The sequence below is a fragment of the Helicoverpa armigera genome, chromosome 22 (genome assembly GCF_030705265.1).
Source record: "Helicoverpa armigera isolate CAAS_96S chromosome 22, ASM3070526v1, whole genome shotgun sequence".
NCBI classification, from domain to species: Eukaryota; Metazoa; Arthropoda; class Insecta; order Lepidoptera; family Noctuidae; genus Helicoverpa; species Helicoverpa armigera.
Genome location: NC_087141.1, coordinates 5,579,117 through 5,598,596, shown reverse-complemented (window position 1 = coordinate 5,598,596; position 19,480 = coordinate 5,579,117). Strand labels below are relative to the sequence as shown.

The following is a 19,480-nucleotide window of genomic DNA, read 5'->3' as shown; positions in this document are numbered from 1 at the left end:
TAAAACAAAGCTTCGTCAAAAATAGGCAAATATTTGCTGCCTCTATACCATTAATATGCATTAAAAATGGGTATATTAGAACTGGCTTAACTTCTGGTAAGTTTAATTAGTTATGTAGGTACTCCATTATGATAAGAAAAGTCTTTTAAAAACTCGACCGCATCCCCAACATTCTTAACTTCTTCTAGATACTCACAGTAACTAACTTTAAAATCTAAATTAATCTTCTAGTTATACTACATTTGAGTGGGCACTTCACTAAATGAAAAACAATCTTCATAGGACTTTTTACACAAATACATACTTGGCATACAAATAAACCCTTCTAACAATATCAGTTTCACTACTCACCCAACAGCGTATAACCCCTAACAACATGTCCAGCAATATCATCATCATGGATAGCATGGTACAAACGCACCAGCTCAGCGTCCACCGTCCTGGACTCCAAGTCATCCAGGATCCTGGCGACTGCTGACTCCGTGCGCCCTGATGCACATACTAGACGGGGGAGGTCGTCTGATGGGATGCCGTTGTTTACCTGGTAAAGAGAGGGGGTATTTTGGGTCATATTTTTGGTAAGGAGTTTGAAGAAAGTTATAAGTGCATATATTAGAAGTTATAAGGGCAATTTACGGCTCGGAATAAAGGAATTAAGAACATGAATGAATATTGCTGTCAAGCATGGTGATATTTGTAGCGACAGATGAGAAGTCTGCTTGGAAAAATCTAACTTTTGGTTTATTTCAAATCAGTCTTTAGTTATTACGGAATATTAAAATAATCTATCTATGAAAAGCTAGTCGAACAAAAAATCGTTAATAAGGCTGAATTATAAAAAAAGCATTTACATAACTGTTATATTAAAATCAAAATCAAATCAAAATCACTACTTATACATTATATTCGAATCTAAAACATTAAATCTAAAATTGAATAAATCTCAGTCTATTCTAAACCGTTTGTTTATTACCACAATATTCAATACTGTTGACCATAAAGGAGTAACTTGAGTACAAAACAAAAAGGCATATAAAGTCGAAAAGATGAGAAAATCCCACTTTTACCATGTTTCTACCGCCTGCGGCAATGCAGTGTATCACTTCTCTTCATTCTATTTTAAACTTTATTGTAAACGCATAAGATTTAAATTCACTTGAATTTAAATATTGCAGGTATATTGGCAGCCTTCAAGTGACCAACAGAATTTGTTTTCGAAGATTAGAATTGACTTATCGTTTGGTCAAGCCCCTAAGACGACCCACCGACCTAACTTGCGTATTCAATGCAAAAAGGTAGCGAAGTAGTAGTAAACTAAGGAATTAATTAAATCTTTTAAAATATTGACCAAAAACGTACCTGGTTTTGGACACAAATTATTTTATCACTGTTTTATATTAATTATTCACTCAAACGTTAAATTATTTTATTTTTCAAACCAATGTAATGATGGACTCGGCGAGTCGGCGAATGGCACAACCAAATTCTATTTTTAAAATGCGCGCCATAAGTAATGGTGTCATAGGCATCAAAACGTTCAGCCTTATAAAATAAAAAGGTTAAATGCCTCTGATGTTAAATTTTTTTTTAATTGATGAATTTAATAATTCAAAAAATACCTTTGATAGAATTAATTTAAATTTCACCGTCAGGGTATAGAACGGAAATCAAACAAACAGTCTGTAACAGAAGGATACCCAACAAAACCTATTTTAATTAATTCCTCAAAATGTCCATCAAACAAATTGATAGCCGATTCCAATAATAACATTTAGAAACTCATTTTATTTGATGTTTCATCAGTGAAAACAATAGGCTGACATAATCAATAGATTGGAAATCAAATCTGATATAACTTGGTTAAGTTTTAGAACTCGCTGATGAAAACGATTCTTACTTTATGGAATTAATTATTGCGGCTTCAAAGCGTAATTGAGAACGGTTTGACGGACAGAACAATTTGTTTTTGCTGATTTTAAATAAGTTACTAGAAATGTCTATTAATGTTTTGTGTGTTTTTGACAATAAAATAACATGACAAAAAGTTATCACGAAAATTATTTCGATTTTTTTTTACCGTGATTCTAATTAAAAAACAAAATTGGGTGTCTCTAGCCAGCCTTGTTCTCTATGCCACGATTTCAAATACTCTTCTAATTTTGAATTTATTCAATTCACATTCTAAATAAGTCGCTATTACATTCGGACTTCTAATACCTACCTTTTTCTGTCTACTAAAAATAGTATTTTCTTTTTAAAATAATTCTACAGATATACATATATCTTTCTCACCTTATCCCTGGCGACATTCTTCAACAAGGCGTGAGCGTTAGCGCCTCCGAAACCGAAGCTGTTCACTCCAGACATGCCTCTACCCCAAGGAGTTTTGTCTGTCACGACCTGGAGCCTGTTCTCGGCTAGAGCTGCTACTCCTTCACGAGGCACGTTGTAGTTCAAGTTGGGGGGCAAGTAGCCGGTGCTGTAGGCTATGCACATCTGCAAAGGAGGTTGGATGGTAAGTTTGTGAAGAATAAGGTTGATTACGGAAGTGGTTGTTTATGGTACTAGCATTGTACGCGGTTTCCTATGGAATAACTGTCTGTAAATGCATAATTAAAAAAGTAGCTTATATTTTATTCCGATACATAGGATATTTTACTGCCAAGTTTCATCCATGCGGTAGTTTTTTTGCTTAAAGAGGAACAGACGTCCATACATACAAACTTTCGCATTTTCGTATGACAGCAGAAAGAAGTACTTAATAAATTAAATAAATACCTACTCTGTGCACCTAGACAAACTATTCGAATACATATCTCTCTAACTAATAAAATCAGCTTTGCTATCATAACTTCATCAATGAGCTGCATCGAGTCTATCTAATGAGTACCTGTGTCAAATGTCTCATATTTGGTACACATGTATGTACAATGTACATATGTACATCCTGACTGCTTAGCGCTTTAATTAACACAAGCAATATGGAGTAGGGAGTAGAGATATGTCATCTCCGCCAATTACGAGGCTTGATATGACGTCACGGGGAGCATATGAGTTTGTGTATGCTTGTGCATATTTTGGTGAAATACTTTATTAGCTGTCTATCCGCAACCTTATTAAGTTGTATATAGTAGGACATTTCTTTTACTAGCAGTTCCTCACGTTTCCACCTGCATCTCGAGGGAAATACTTCCCAATCCTGGATAAAAATAAACCTATGTCCCTTCATTTAGGTCTGTACGTCTAGTTAGATTCTATGTACCAAAATTTCTTGCTAAACGGTTAAGTTATTCAGTATTTTAGCCTTAAAAGCGCAACAGAAAGATTTCAATGTGAAAGTGAAGGTTTTCTTCATTTTTTCTTTTTTTTTCGACGGTCAGTTTTTTTTTGCTTTTATATAAAAACATTATACAATCCATAATGATTGAAAAATAATCAGAAATTTTCTAAATATTTACCTTGGCAATGGAGCAGAGACCAGAGGCGGGCTCACTGTGTCCCAAGTTGGACTTGATGGAACCAATCCTGAGGGGTCCCTTGCGGCCAGTGCAGAAGATCTCGTCGATAGCCAACAACTCCTCAGGGTCTCCTACTCTGGTACCTGGTGACAAGGAAATTAAAGTTAGGAAAATTAAATCACAAAGAATCAAAGTATCTAAGATGTATTTAGGGCTATTTCATCTTGACAGTAGAATGGGTTTTGATGTAAGATCAAAACCTTTTTAAAACAATTCTTAAGAAGTGGAAAATATAGGTCCTTCATAGTTCTTATTTTACCGCGTTAACTTTTTACATTGAATTTAGAGTAGGATGGTTTTGCGCAAGTATTTACAGTAACAATAATCCGTACTGTTGTATTCCTCGGTACAATTTGTTTTGTGCTAAACTTGGTACCGTCATCTGTCTTTACAACAGTTATTGAGTGTTTCATGTACCCATAGGTACTTAAATACCTACCTTGTATTATCCTAATGAACATTAAAATTGTGCATCTTACAAGACATGAAAAAGTAGACACACATTTTGACTGAACAAGTGAAAAAGCCGACTTCTGTCGCTAGCTATTTCGTATGCGACCCTGCTCTGCAAAGGTTGGTTGCATCGCTTTGCAAGTTCCCCTGATTGTATCACTGCCAAAAGTCCCCGAGTCCCCCTAAATGCACTCCTAACCCTTTTGCAACGAACTATGTTACAAACCGGTGGATTTTCCGTCGGTACTTCAAATGCCACGGCCTATTATGGCTTTGCAAAACTTTTTGGGGTTTACGGGTAGGTTTTTCGAAAGAGTATTTCGCTTGTAGAAGAGTTTTTACTTTCAATCGTTTTTTTTTTTAATGTGAATATTTATGTATGTATGGTGTATTTGGGTTTGTGTAGATATGCCTTATTCTTAAGGATAACCTAGTGCCAAGACACTGAAAGAATAACGATAAAAAATAGCTTTAAAATTTTATTAGAGGTAGGTAAACCATAATACCAAATTATCTCAGCCGTAATGACTTTTTTCCTGCCAAAAGTGAGATACTTAAGCTAACTTAATTTCTTAAAATGTATCGATAAAACATTAACTTAGTTAATTTTCCTTACGTCAGCACTCTAGCTAATTAAATATTAATGGAAAAGGGCTTTATTCTCGCCCTTTATGCGACAAACGGTAAATGAACTAATATTAAATTTGTGACGTCAAATGGATCCTAAACTTTCTTTAATTCATTTAAATAAGAGATTTTTAAGTAATTTTAAAAATTACAATACTTTTCGTCGTCATAATCACATCATGTCACCGTATTTCGCAGTTTATTATTACATAATTATTTCGATTTCATCATTTATTAACCACCTTTAAGTACATAATGGCGTTTAAAATTGAAGTTTAGCTATGTTCAAATTGTTATCGATAACTTCACAGCATTTTTCAAGTCGGGTGTTCAATATTTAACTAAGTAAACTCACACAATGGAAACATGAATTTCAATGTCAAAATTGGAATTATCGACGTACCCTTGAAACTTAGAAAATACTTGTCCGAATATAATTTTGCAGAAACTTTAGGGACTGGCTTTTAAGGCATACATTTGTAGGAAAGCACGTAAATCGGTTGGTCAGTTTGTACGCCTGGGTTCTAGTTGTAATCGTCATTTGTTTGTCAAAGTTTGTGTTCTAGGCGATAAGTATATGCTACGTTAGTATGTAGTGATAGTTTTACATACAAATATTGACCGATTTTAAAGGTAAGTAGTCAGATTTGGTTTACGTGTCAAATTAGCAGTTAAGGAGTATTTCGAAGGGATTTGATTTAGTATTTTTGACATAAAAAATTATATGTGTGCGTATATGAATGCTTTCTGCAATCGTGAAGAAGTTATTTTAAGGAAAATGGTCACCTTTAGAAGCTTTAATAATATTTTAACTAACAAAAACTATTGATAAATCGATGCCACAATATAGTCTACATTATTTTATCTACAAGTCCATATAGAAACTTTGTACCATGAAGAAACGTTACGTTTTGTCTTGCAACAATTTCCATCTAAGATTTCAGTATACAGAATGCTTTAGCAATCAAAAAATACTAAAAGCTTGTAAAACTTTGCTTTTATACTGTGGAGTGGCCAACATTTTGTCGTAAAAGTGTTTTATTTCACATTTCAGTGTTTCACGGTGAAATATTATTATTATATATTTCCTGCTAGCTTTGTTTTTGGTTTTCAAATAGCTATATGGTTGTAGTATATTTTATTGCTTTACACGTTCATGAATATGTTAATAATAGTCCGCATTGTTACATTTGGGAAATAATAATGTAATTGAGTTGCTGAAGAATTGTTGCGTAGGTAACTTATTTCTTTCAAGTTGATTTGGGAAATAGAAATAGAAGTAGGTATTAGGTAAAGTATGTATTTTTGTCAAAATTACGTGGTCACTTCAAATATCAATTTGTAAATTATTTCACTTAATTTCGCTTTACGTATTTACATTATTTTTTCATTTTATTAACATACCTATGCTTATTTATGAAAACAGAAAATTATGGGGTTGAGATTTCACGTCCTGTAGCTCATTTATTAATGAGTCAACAGTAAGTGTAAATATGAAAAGAGAGTGAACAAACATACTTTATATTAATTTACTGTTTCTATTTACTTTCTACCTGTGGCCATTTTAGTTTAAAGATTCACTAAATAAGTACTTTCGTTGATACAATAACCTTTATTGAAGGTAATAATCGTTTTGAAGAAACATTTGGGTTTGTTCGTGCTTATAGAAATATTTTTAGAGCTATAATGGGCTGTATTCTGAGATTCAATTTCTGGTTTTTAGAAAAACATCGGTTTAGGTAAATAAAAGGTTATAAAAAGGCTGTTTGTACCTATTGTCCCTTTTTTGGAAGCGATCTTGTGAAATTAACTTTTATGTGAATATTTTTGAAGATGGTATAAAATAAGTGTTATTGGAAATCTCAGAAGCAGTTCTAATTCTATTAAAACAAATTACGTCTTATTGGTAAGTATTTTGATGCATTTTTCATTGTGTCTTTCAATTTTTATTCGATGTTTTTGCGTAATTATGATTCGTAACACAAAACTCGTCAGGCAAAGTCTGGCAAGCTCAACTTTACACCAAATTACATAATTTCGGTCCGACACTAGGCCACAACCGTTCTCATTGTTTCTCATCGCGTACACAATTACAATTTCACCTCTGTATTGTATTAAAAGCTTGTCACAAAAGGTATACAGTACTTCTTTGTGCTGTAAACAATAGTTCATTTTAATTTCACTTTGCGAAAGTGCCCTTAGCTGTGCTCCAAGTTTTCTTATCTGTTTCCTTTTTTTTTCATTTTTCTCTCCAAGTTTTCACTCACTTCGCTCGCCGAGTTAATGTGAAGGTTTCTTTTTTTTAAAAACTGGCCAAGTGCGAGTCGGATTCGCGCACGAAGGGTTCCGTACTGATTTATAAAACGGACAAAAAAATCACGTTGGTTGTATGGGAGCCCCCCAAAATATTTATTTAATTCTAGCTTTCAGTATTTGTTGTTATAGCGCAACAATAATACATCATCTGTGAAAATTTCAGCTATCTAACTATCGCGGTTCATGAGATAAAGCCTGGTGACAGACGGACGGACAGAGGAGCGAAAACAATAGGGTCCCGTTTTAACCTTTGGGTACGGAACCTTAAAAATGCAGATGCTTGAAAGTTTTGTGAAATTGCTGGATTGTGACTAATAAGGTGTTCAGTGCGAGGGTGATGAACTGGCTTGCCGGGGCGTTTGTTTTCTAAGTTGAGCTTTCATATTTTTAAAGTTGTATTTTCTTTGTAGTTCTGATTAACTACCGGAACATTCACCACCTTCCAATCTAACGTGATGCAGTGGAGTACAAGTGTTTTACATTGAGCGACTGCCTACCATTAATGGCTTCCAAAGATGTTCAAATGACAGCCTCGATCCAATTTAACGTGTGTATTAAACGGAATATTGGAGAGTAGTGTACCAACTCGCATTTGCTATTCTTTAAATACATTATACCGTCAATTACATGAACATATTTGGTCCTAAATAACTCTCCAACCAGCACAAAACGCTCGCCAATATTTTTACTACCGCCTCCAATTCGGGCAATAAATTAGAACGGAATGCCATTTAGTCCTTAATAAATGATAAAGGTCGGAGTTTAGATCGGTGCCCGAAATATCAAAGGGTTCAATCTAGCCCGGTGGAATTACAGCGGTCAACCGCTCTAAAGCGGACTATTTAGGTGCTTAGTTCACTTCAATTGAGAGTACTAATAATAAACTGACCCCGGGGTTAAGTCGCCAAAACTAGTTAGCTTTAGCTTCCTGCTAAAGATAAGTAAACAGCGGTAAAGAAATATAAGTTCCTTAGTGTAGGACTTGTAGAACTATTTAGAATAGGTGTGGGGCCCCCGTAGGCGTAGGATTCCTAGCAATTGCTACTGGTTAGTAAAGTACCTAGTGACTTTTAGCAAAGATATTTACCAGAGCAGGCGAAGTTGGTTTGCAATTTATTAAAAAGGTCTTTCAGTTTTTGAATGTTCCTTGTGTTAAAAAAATGATTTATTGTATATCTAGCCTCTGACAAAGATTAATGTTTTAATTTTCTTGCTTTTAATAATGGACAGTCTTAAGCTTCATCACCTGTTCTGTCTAATATTAAAGTAATGAGATGGAATCTTGGCACCGAAATACACTAAAAATTAACTGACTATGTAGCACGAGTTTACAAAAATCATCAGGAACGAGGTAATTTTTTGAAACATTACTTATAAAAAGACCCGAAAGTGAGTATTCTCGTTTGTTTCTTTTCCTTGCACTCTAAAACCTAAAACCAATTCAGATATTTGGTGTGAAAATAGATGTTATTTAGAAAGTATCTTTTTATGCGACAGCGCGACGTAGATCCTTTTAGACATAGGTACACAAATTCAAGGGCTGAATCAAGTGTATAAAAGTATCTTCTTACCTGTGCCGTGAGCTTCAACGAACTCCAAGATGTGAGGAGGGATGGAGCACTCCTCGTAGAACTCGCTGAGGAGAAGCTTCTGAATGTGACCGGCCGGGTATGTGATACCCTGCTCTTTGTAACCGTCGCAGTTGGTCTTGGCGTGGAGGAGTTGAGCGTATACCCTGGTGGATGAAATGGATTTTGAGACATTTCTTAAGTAGCTACTAGGTTTTGATACTGATCTTGGATTGCTTAAGCGAATTGAAACGGTGAAGGATCCAATGCAACAGACATTAATTGAATGTAGGTACATATCAAGACAATCGAATTTATCTCTTGAAAGAGAACACTTTGATGTCCCATGTGATGATGAAAGTCGCAACCAAATAAGATAGTTGGCGGGATAGAAAACAGACTTTAAATAGTTCTTCTAATGTATTCAAGAAAATCTTCGGAAGTTTCAGATTACTTTTGAATCGCTTACCTCCTGGAATCCTTAGCCTTTTGCAAGAAGACGACGACTATGGCTTCTGATCGCGCGTAACCGTTGGCACTGTTGTCGAAACTCTTGCACCTACCGTCGGGGGATAACACTCCCAACCTAGGATAGAAACAGATATTAAAATAATTTTAAACATGACTTCTGACGCAGATTAGAAATGTTGGTATTTTTGGTAGTTCTAGAAGACTTTATTAAGCCAATTGTGCAAAAATATCATTAGAAGATAAACCTAGTGAGAGCAGTTTCCATCATTAAAATATTTTTCTTTCATCTACATAAAAACCTAATAGCAGCCGATATCATACCAGCCATAATATGAAACCAAACTAAACAAACAGTCCAGTCAAACTATAGGATAGTACGATTTTGCACCTCTAAACACTTAAGTAAACTCAAACCCAAACAAAACACAAAAAGCATTCCTTATTCTCAACATCTGCAGACTATCTCGACGCGACGCCTCCCAACTCGGCGCAAAAACCAGTTAATAAATAATGTTCCCAGGTTACGGTGAAACTACATTAACGTTACTTAGTCAGGAAGAACTGCACCACTCAGACTTTTCCGGTCACTCGGTGATTTTTTAATGTACCTATTTTCCTGTACATACAAAGGAGAATGGAACCTTTTAAACTGGTGAAACGGGTTGGTACCCTTTTGCGTTTGTTGACTTTGAGTGTCTATTGTGAGATGCATTTTTGAGTTGGTCTATTAATAATGCAATTGTTTTGCATACCATTTATATTGTAACAACAAAATAAATCATTCTAAATGATTATTATGGTAATTTGTTTGGTCAATCAGAACGTTATAAAAAAATTAACTTCAAGATTGATCAAATAATGAAACTTTGTACATGCATACTTCGTTTTAGTATTTTTGGTAGACACTTTAAAGTCACACGAAGTGTTATTTTCTCATGTACTAAAGTCGCTTTTCTCAAAGCAGAGAGAGTTTACATTACATAAATATGTATATTTAACCTATCATACAGTCTCATAACTTAAGCAAAATTTCCCACTAAAATCAATATTATGTAAGTACATATAATTTCCTCACCTAGAGAACTGCAGAGACACATAAGGATGTAAACACAAATTGGATCCTCCCACAATAGCAGCATCACAGTGGCCATCACGGATGGCTCTGAAGGCGTGCTCCAAGGCATACAGAGAGCTGGAGCAAGCCGAGTCCACGGTGTATGAGGGACCGGTCACTCCTAGCCAGTAGGAGATACGGTTCGCTAACATGGCACGGGAACATCTGGAAATAAGAGTAAAATAAGAATATTGTCGAAGCACCTGGTTAGATGACACCAGTCTAACTAAGGGGTATTGGGTTGCCCGGATAACTGGGTTGAGGGAGTCAGATAGGGCAGTCGCTCCTTGTAAAGCACTGGTACTCAGCTACATCCGGTTAGACTGGAAGCCGACCCCAACGTAGTTGGGAAAAAGCCTTGGAGGATGATGACCTGGTTAGATGATAGATAAATTGGTAATGTGGAAGTAGGATATCATATGGATGATGGATACCAGGTTTGAAATGAGAATACCTCTATTATTTACTAAGTCTGTGGTATATGTTGTGAATCAAGGAGGTAAAGAAATTACTCTTGAGAAGAGCTTATAACCTCGTCTTACATTTTTTTTTAAATTTCAAGAAATTTTAACAAGTATATTTTGAAATCGTAATTTTTTATCAGTTCTATTTATTTTACAATAGCCATTTGTCAAGCTTCAACTTTAACTACTTGAGACAGTATTCAAGAACATTTGAGCATGTTCATAGGAATATTTTCTAAGAATTATGAGGTCATACCGTAGGTAATTATTATATTTCAGGTCAACCCAAGCAGTTATTGTTGAGCTTATTCTACTAAAATCTATGTGATAATGACTGGTACATGTAAATTCTCGAAAATGACATCAAATATTATAATGATTGGAACTATGATCGCGATCCCATGTATAGCCACGGAACGCAATAACGTGTTGGGAGTTGATATTGCGTATCAAGTTACTCGTCAATCGCTTCTCGACAGATATTCGGAAGTTTAGAATATTGCCCACATACCTTAGCTACGTGTAAATACGGAAAGGTCAGGAATACCAATAATAAGATTTACAAATCTTAGCTAATATTAAGAATACGAAATTATTACGAAAAGATCAGGTACTTATATAATCATTAATAGATCTACAAATCTTAGCAAATGCTTATGAAGAATGCCTAATTAAGTTCATTTGTTTGTATATTAGGCTATTGCAGTAAAACGGCAAAGCCTTTTAGTACGAACTTTGGCGTGGATACAGAGGTAGATAAGCTATGCAACTCCATTATGAAACCGTGGGCCGACTACTTGATGAAAACACGTTGACTACAATATGTTTTTAGGGTTCCGTAGCCAAAATGGCAAAAACGGAACCCTTATAGTTTCGTCATGTCCGTCTGTCCGTCTGTCCGTCTGTCCGTCTGTCACAGCCGATTTACTCGGAAACTATAAGTACTACAGTGATGAAATTTGATGGGAATATGTGTTGTATGAACCGCTACAAAAATATGACACTAAATAGTAAAAAAAAGAATTGGGGGTGGGGCCCCCCATACATGTAACTGAGGGATGAAATTTTTTTTTTCGATGTACATACCCGTGTGGGGTATCAATGGAAAGGTCTTTTAAAATGATATAAAGTTTTCTAAAAAACATTTTTCTTAAAGTGAACGGTTTTTGAGATATCAGCTCTCAAAGTCGTAAAAAGTATGTCCCCCCCCTCTATTTTTATAACTACGGGGTATAAAATTCTAAAAAAAATAGAGGTGATGCATGCTAATTAACTCTTTCAACGATTTTTGGTTTGATCAAAGTATCTCTTATAGTTTTTGAGATAGGTTGATTTAACTGTAATTTACGGAACCCTTCGTGCACGAGTCCGACTCGCACTTGGCCGGTTTTTTTCAATTGACCTTCCATTGTTACCAAGCAACACAACAACATTGATTAAACATAATTACAATTTATTGACGTACAGTTTTAATAATTCGTATAAACAAGTTTAATTTATTTATACATAATCATTTTATTTTCAATTTAACAAACTAACTGGGTAACTGTGTTGAGGAGGTCAGATAGGCAGTCGCTCCTTGTAAAGCACTGGTACTCAGCTGCACCCGGTTAGACTGGAATCCGACCCCAACATAGTTTGGAAAAAGGCTCGGCAGTTCTATTTATTTATTTGTCAAAATGGAAGGATGGAGAGGCAGAGGTCGACCGAGGAAAAGATGGATTGATTGCCTGAAAGAGAACATGAAGCAGACTGGAGTGGATGATAGTATGACGTCTGACAGAGAGGAATGGAAGAAAAAGACATGTTGCGCCGACCCCAAATGACTTGGGAACAGGGCAAGAAGATGATGATTTATTTGTCAAAAAGTGTAACAAATAATTCTGAAACCATTTTTACTTTAAAAGTAGGTAACCTCCTTTCATACCATTACTATCACAGAGTTAAAGTTTTCACGCTTTAAAAATCTACGGCCATAGTTAAAACTTAACAAAGAAAATAACAAAATGACTGTGTAAAATAACTATGACAAGTTTTAAACGCTTTTGTACCGCAGCAATTGTAATAATTACTGTTGGATATAGTTGGAGGCGCGAAGTTGCATTTTGTAGTTGCATCGTGGCCATTTGAAATGAATTTAATGATTATGTGGGCGAACGTTTTAATTTTAGTGGCTGTTTTGTTGTTACGTTGGGCTATTCAGTTTTTGATAATTATGACTCTTAGCGTTTGCAGATTTTATAGCTACATTTTATCCCATAGGTTCATTTACTTCAATTTAGGTAATATATTTTTTTGCTGAAATAACCCGAAATCGAGACTAAAATAGCAGTGTGTGAGCAATTTATTATTTTTCAAATATAAAAACTATCCTGTGGTCAACTGGCCACAGAACGCTTTTATTTATTTTGTGACGCTTTCGACAGCGAAGTATGAAAAAGTATGGGAAGTATCACAGCATAAAGTAGTTAAAAAAATCTTTGAGATTTTAGCTTACTTTTGGCGATTACTGCAATATCTTTGGGTGACCCCTTATTTGAATGATACAGAAGAATAAAAGACATTCTTATCTAACTTACCCAGTGATACCGAAGCCGTTGACCTGCATCTTCTCGTAGAACCATGTCTTCTCTGACTCTGAGAAGCAGGCGCCCACGAACACACCAGTCTTCGTGTCACGAAGCTCTTTGGGGTTCACACCTAAGGAACAAAATAATCATATTTAGTACACCAAATAATACAATATAACATAATACAAGTTCATAGTAAAACTATTTCAAAAATATCATCATCTTCATCCTCCTGTCCTTATCCCAATTTTATTTATGGTCGGCGCAACATTTTCTTCTTCCATACTCTTCTATCTGCCGTCATCTCACAAGTAACATTCTTTCTTACCATATCTACTATTTCAAAAATATAACTCGCTATAAAAAACATACACTCTTATTTAAAGTATATTTTTTACAATGCTATTTCCAACTAAAATTATTTTGCAAAAAAAATTCATTAAAATAAATAAATATCTATATTCTTTTACCTATTATTACTTAAATTACGGTTTTATCTAACCCCCTTCTTAATAAATAGATAACCGGTGTCTACCACATTAATTTCACCATTTATCCATGCTATTCTGAAAAGGTTTTTCATACCTTCATTTTTACTGCACTTACTGAAAAGTGGGACTTTCTACCTAGCTCAGTTACACCTCAGATTACCAAATGTCTACTTCATTAATTAAAGATGCAACTCGCATAAAGTTATAGATAAAGAGGAACTCTATTCAGCTGTCATGTTAACGTCAAAAATGATTAAGTAACAGTCTATTCTGAAGCTATTTTACAACGTAAAATAATATCCCCGTTTTTATAGGACACAAAATGTTGAAATATAAGTAGGGTTTGGATAAAGTCGAAGTGAAATTAGACAAATTATTGGGAAAATGTCTATGAAGTAAGATCTAGAACTTGTTTTGTAAATAATAAGTATTTTACAACTAATAAATGTGAAAAATGAGATGACTATCAATATACAGCAATTGGCTATAGGTACCTACTTACAAAGGTATGTTTTGTATTTCTTACTAAGCTATTAAAATTCTGCGTTTTCATTTTCTGAGCATGTTAACATTAAAAGCTTTACGAGTAATAAGGCTGTCAAAAATAAATGTCAACAAATAAATCAATCTACAAAATATTTATTCACAAAACTAAAACTGAAAATATCGAAAATATTATCATGTTATCTGTTTAGTAATAGCCATCAAAGTTCTCATTTATCAGTTCCTGTCGATATTCCCTCAGAAGGATTATTGAATACTTCAGAATATTTCGTACTAATTCTTAGAGCACTAATCAACCGGATACGCCGTACCTAATCATCCTCTCTGACTTATTAATCGAGCAACAATTATTACGAATCGTAAGTCCATAATTGCTTGTATATAGAGGTACATAATTAGGTCGTTGAATACATAGACTCAAATGGCTCATCTCATATACTATGGTCAGTTGGAGAAACCTCTCTCAATAATCTATGGAGGAGAACTTTGAGAGTGTATCAATGGGACTAAGATCCGATGGTACCTAATTACAGAGATACAGGTAGGACGAATACTACAGTGTCGATTTTATGATTTTGTGTGTCCTGTCTCGTGCTTGCATAATAATGGGATCGAAAATGCATGAGTGAGCTGTCACTATTGGTCGCGCTGCCACCGTGTATGCAATTTCTTGGATACTCATAGAGATGTGTGCTCATATCGGCTCCAGTTGGTTCAATATTCTAAGTATTAGAGGTAATGCGTATCTTAGCTTGTGAATAATTCAGCAGCTGTCATGTGGTAATCTATTTATGTCATGATAGTCTCTTAGATATTTTGATATGAATCAAGCTGGGACTTTGGTTTCTAGTATAATAAACAAACGTATTGTTCTATAACAATGAAAGTCGTGGTGGCCTATTGGGTAAAGGACCAACCTCTCGAGTAAGAGGGCGCGGGTTCGATCCCAGGTCAGGCAAGTACCAATGCAACTTTTCTAAGTTTGTATGTACTTTCTAAGTATAACTTAGACACCATTGACTGTGTTTCGGATGGCACGTTAAACTGTAGGTCCCGGCTGTCATTGAACATCCTTGGCAGTCGTTACGGGTAGTCAGAAGCCAGAAAGTCTGACACCAGTCTAACCAAGGGGTATCGGGTTGCCCGGGTAACTGGGTTGAGGAGGTCAGATAGGCAGTCGCTTCTTGTAAAAGACTGGTACTCAGCTGAATCCGGTTAGACTGGAAGCCGACCCCAACATGATTGGGAAAAAGGCTCGGAGGATGATTGTTCTATAACAATGCTAGGATTATTTTCTGCTGTTTTCTTGGAATTTGATTCTGTTGTTGTGGTTTGAGTCTATTTCTAGTTAGCGTTCTTTAGATAACAAGGCTAAAATTAACAGTTATTGGTAACATATTATTATGAGCCCAGGATTTTAGAGAATAGGACTAGCCCTTAAGTATTTTCAAAGAGTCTAATTATTTCTTATTTTAATGAGCTTACATGTATGTAATCAGTCAGACAAACATTTTTTATTGGCACCCAACAAGTGGCCAGCGTGGGCGCCAAAATACATATTGCCAAATCTTACTTGTGCTTTGTAGCTTATGAAACAGTAGTGATATCCATAATAAAGCCTTAAAATTGAAATATTTAGTTCAAAAAACTTACACAATTTACTTCGATAGATTGACAAACTGACTTATCTCCAATAAAAAAAAGCCACACAAACCTTCAATTTCTCGAACTACCAAAGAAATTTACGTGATCGAGTCCACTTCAGAAGTTTTATTATCAAATTTGAATTCTTGGGGCTGTCGCAAAAGGCAATATTGAGTTATAATTACTCTGCGGAATGAAACTTTTAATGGATGAGAAGATAACGGAGGTTTGCTTCGAGAAATGACGGTTTCAATTGTTTTATTGTGCCTTAGATAACAACACTTTTTAGTACTTTGAATCATTATTTTTGGGTGTCGGTAAATTTGTTTATGGGTGCGATGTTTCCTTGTGATAAGGCTATTAAGGGATTTTCCTTTTTTATATTGACACACGTGGTTTCATGATCTGAGGCAGAAAAGCTTATTTTATGAAACTAAAGCTTTAAGTTACGAGAATTGTACATACCTGTCTTAAATTTTAGAATAGTTGAACTCATATCTTGTATATTATATATGGGTATCTAGTATGGCAGGATAAGATCAGCAAAACTAAATGTCTACCTACCTACCTATTGACCACCATATTCAAATCAAATGTACATAGAACGATAAAACATAAAAAAGCACGTTCAAACAGTCACCTTCCAATTTTGAATTTTAATATCGTTTGCCTTTTTTTCTTATTTAGTAAATCCTCTTTAGTCAACGCACCATACATAATCTGATAGCGATCTCCAACATAAGAATTTACAAAAAGAACGAATGAAAATTAACATACACCCTACAAACTTTTAGTCGGCCGACAATTTGTTAGGGCTCAAAAATCTGTATGGAAATGAATGGTAGTACGCACATAACAACGATCAGGTATTTGGCCGGTAACAGACTGATTAAAAACTTTGATTGAATTCACGATTTTGTCTGAAATCACCAACCCGCATTGAGCAAGCGTGGTGATTAACGCTCAATCCTTCTCCGCGTGAGAGGAGGCTTGTGCCCAGCAGTGGGACGATAAAAAGGCTGTAACTAACACGATTTTGTAACCGGAGGACCAATTGTCGGCCGACTGTTTAGTCTGCATTCTGCGGGTTCTTTGGAAGGCAATGTTCTTTGGAAGAATTTTAGCCGTAATTGGAACAAGAAGTTAATGAGATCCACCTGTTTCTTTGAATGCTAATGATGCATCAAAGAAATATTTGCGCTTGTGTTTTGCGAATGTAAGCCTATCTTTTTATCTGCTTATGCGTGATGGATAAGCTAAATAAGAAAAATATTTTCGTTGTTTATCTTTTTTGAATAAATAAAGACTCGTAGGAACACATTAAAATATTATTTGCAATAAGATCTTCACTGTTTTTACGGATACATTTGTGTGGAAAAGCTCACAAGTATGTAACAGGCTAGGTAAACAAAAGTAATTCTAATATTCCAAGTTTGTATGTGTTAATGTTTGTTCCTCATTCAAGCATAAACTGCTAAAGGTGGCAGTAATATAGCTCATATTATAACAGAATAATATACCTAAAGGCTATATTTTATCTACACGCAGGAAGCAATTCTTTCAGGCCGCGTGTAAAACTGAGGGCAGGACGTAGTTACGTTTAAGATTCTAGACCTTAAAAATAAGACATTTTTACATCATTTAGTAGGAGCTATTTACTTTCCATCATCTATTATATGATGATTTATTTATTATTTTATTACTAGCCTATAATGTCCCACTGCTGGGCAAAGGCCTCCCCATCCCGCTTCCACACTTCTCGATCCTTCGATCGAGAATGATGTGAGCGAATATATGATGATATCAAAGTAAATAAAGAGCTAGCTATACCTACCGTGGTCTGGTCTGCTACTTATGATTAAACTTGTAATTGGCTCGGAAAACTTCGCCAGCTAATTGAAACTAACTTCAGTTGGCAAACTGCTGCGCAAATTATGAGCGGTACAATCTGTTTTGAATTACTAAGTACGTTGTTAAAGTGTGGAGTGATAATTAGAAGAATTTGAATGTAAAAGATGTAGTTTTCTTCTTTTCATAACCTCCAAGATACTACCTAAAGAGATGATACCGGCCTATTTTACTGTAAATTATAGTTAACACCTGTTTTAGATGCCATGCTTAAGGCAGTTCTCAGTTACCTAAAACATTAAATATTGACACCATGACCTGCCTAAAAGCTCCTTTACATGATGCATCTTACTCTATAAATAATATGTAGGTATTTATTCAAAATTGTAAAACCCTAGTTCGCATATTATACGAAATATCAGCCAATACCCAAAGGGACGATCAACAATATAGAATTTCAACATGTTTAAATAAGGCAAAAAACCCATATGCTACCCAATATTTTACCAATACCCCGTAATAGCATTTTAAGGGTTCAAAAAGCGGTAAAAAGGTGGAGAAATAGCTACACTGACGGATTTAATGAATCAGAGTGGTTGACTCGTGGTACCGACAAATTGGCCTCATTGGTGCCAAAGAAAGGTAGCACTCGATCGAAATACGCATTGTGGGTAAGTGGGGGGCTGCTTTTACACCGAAACGAACATTGGTATGAATTTGGAAGGCGTTATGTCAAGTTATAAGAAGAAAATCGTTGAGTCAGCGCATAATTCGAACAAGGAAATTATGAATACAATAATTCAGTTAGAAATACGTGGTTTTATGAACATGAAAGTGATATAAATGATGAAAGTAACAGCCACAATTAAATACACAATTTACGAAATAACCTATAAAGCAAATTCGATATTTAATCAAACGTAAATAATTTGTTTGGTTTACCCCAAAATGATTGAAAAACATCATCATATATGCCATTAATTCTGTTCAAACTAAATAATGATTTATTTATAATTGAATTTCCAAGAACAGAATGGAAATCGTTTAAATAATGTACAGAAATAATCTGTAAAGCCGGAAAATCCTTCATTAAAATATTGACAATAGATTGGCATTGCGCTCACAATGTGAACTATTTAAAGTTACATTGTATATTTAACTTTAATTCCATGCGTTATTGAAGGATTTACGTTTCGAATTAATTCAGAAATACATAGTTGTAAATCAGTAAGTATTCAAATCGAAAAGTGGTTACAAAAATTCTTTGAACAATGGGATGGAAACAATGTGAGATCACAAAGAAACTGTAACTTTAAGAAAGCAGTGAAACATACAGTTTTTATCTTGCAAAAAATTTATCTATATTTTACAGTAAAACGAGGTCGAGGATATTACTAATACTAAGTATTCATTATATCTTAGAGACGCTAAAGAAATATTCGTTTCGGTGTAACAGCAGGAATTTTAAAAGTTACCCAGAATCAATGTTTCTGATTGCAAGGGTGGGGGAGCCTAAATGTTCCGTATTCTATTCGACTGGTCGCTCCCCAAGTCACCATTCTTTAATCTCGACTCACTGTGTATTGGTTCCTTGATTTACTACCAGCTAACAAATCTGTATGGATAATAATGCCACTTTTTGTTGTAATTTTATAACTTAAGAAAGGGCTCACCTATCCAAACCAAATCTTTAGGCTTTGTTCGGACTATTTACTTGAGATATTGTGTGAAGTTTGCACAAAATTGGTCGAGCGGTTCACAAGTTTGTCTAGTCGTCGCGAGTAGCAGCTAGTTAGATTATACATAATTCTAAAATGTCCCACATGGTTTTTTGTACCGCTAAAATTGGTTAAGAAAATGTAGCCTCCGTTTTATTTTCAAAGCCTTTTAAG

The 19,480-nt window shown here is 34.9% G+C and overlaps 1 protein-coding gene across 2 annotated transcripts in view; it reads right to left on the bottom strand.

Annotated features, from left to right (window-relative positions):
* Positions 1–19,480, bottom strand: part of LOC110380738 (fatty acid synthase) — a 51,903-nt gene that overhangs the window by 26,914 nt on the left and 5,509 nt on the right. For both annotated transcript variants that reach the window (XM_064040328.1, XM_064040329.1), the window contains exons 4-10: positions 13,111–13,231; positions 10,029–10,232; positions 8,952–9,068; positions 8,486–8,649; positions 3,459–3,601; positions 2,293–2,496; positions 352–541 (exon numbers count right to left, since the gene is read on the bottom strand). In XM_064040328.1, coding sequence (XP_063896398.1) covers positions 352–541; positions 2,293–2,496; positions 3,459–3,601; positions 8,486–8,649; positions 8,952–9,068; positions 10,029–10,232; positions 13,111–13,231 — 1,143 coding nt within the window. The remainder of the gene's footprint in view (positions 1–351; positions 542–2,292; positions 2,497–3,458; positions 3,602–8,485; positions 8,650–8,951; positions 9,069–10,028; positions 10,233–13,110; positions 13,232–19,480) is intronic.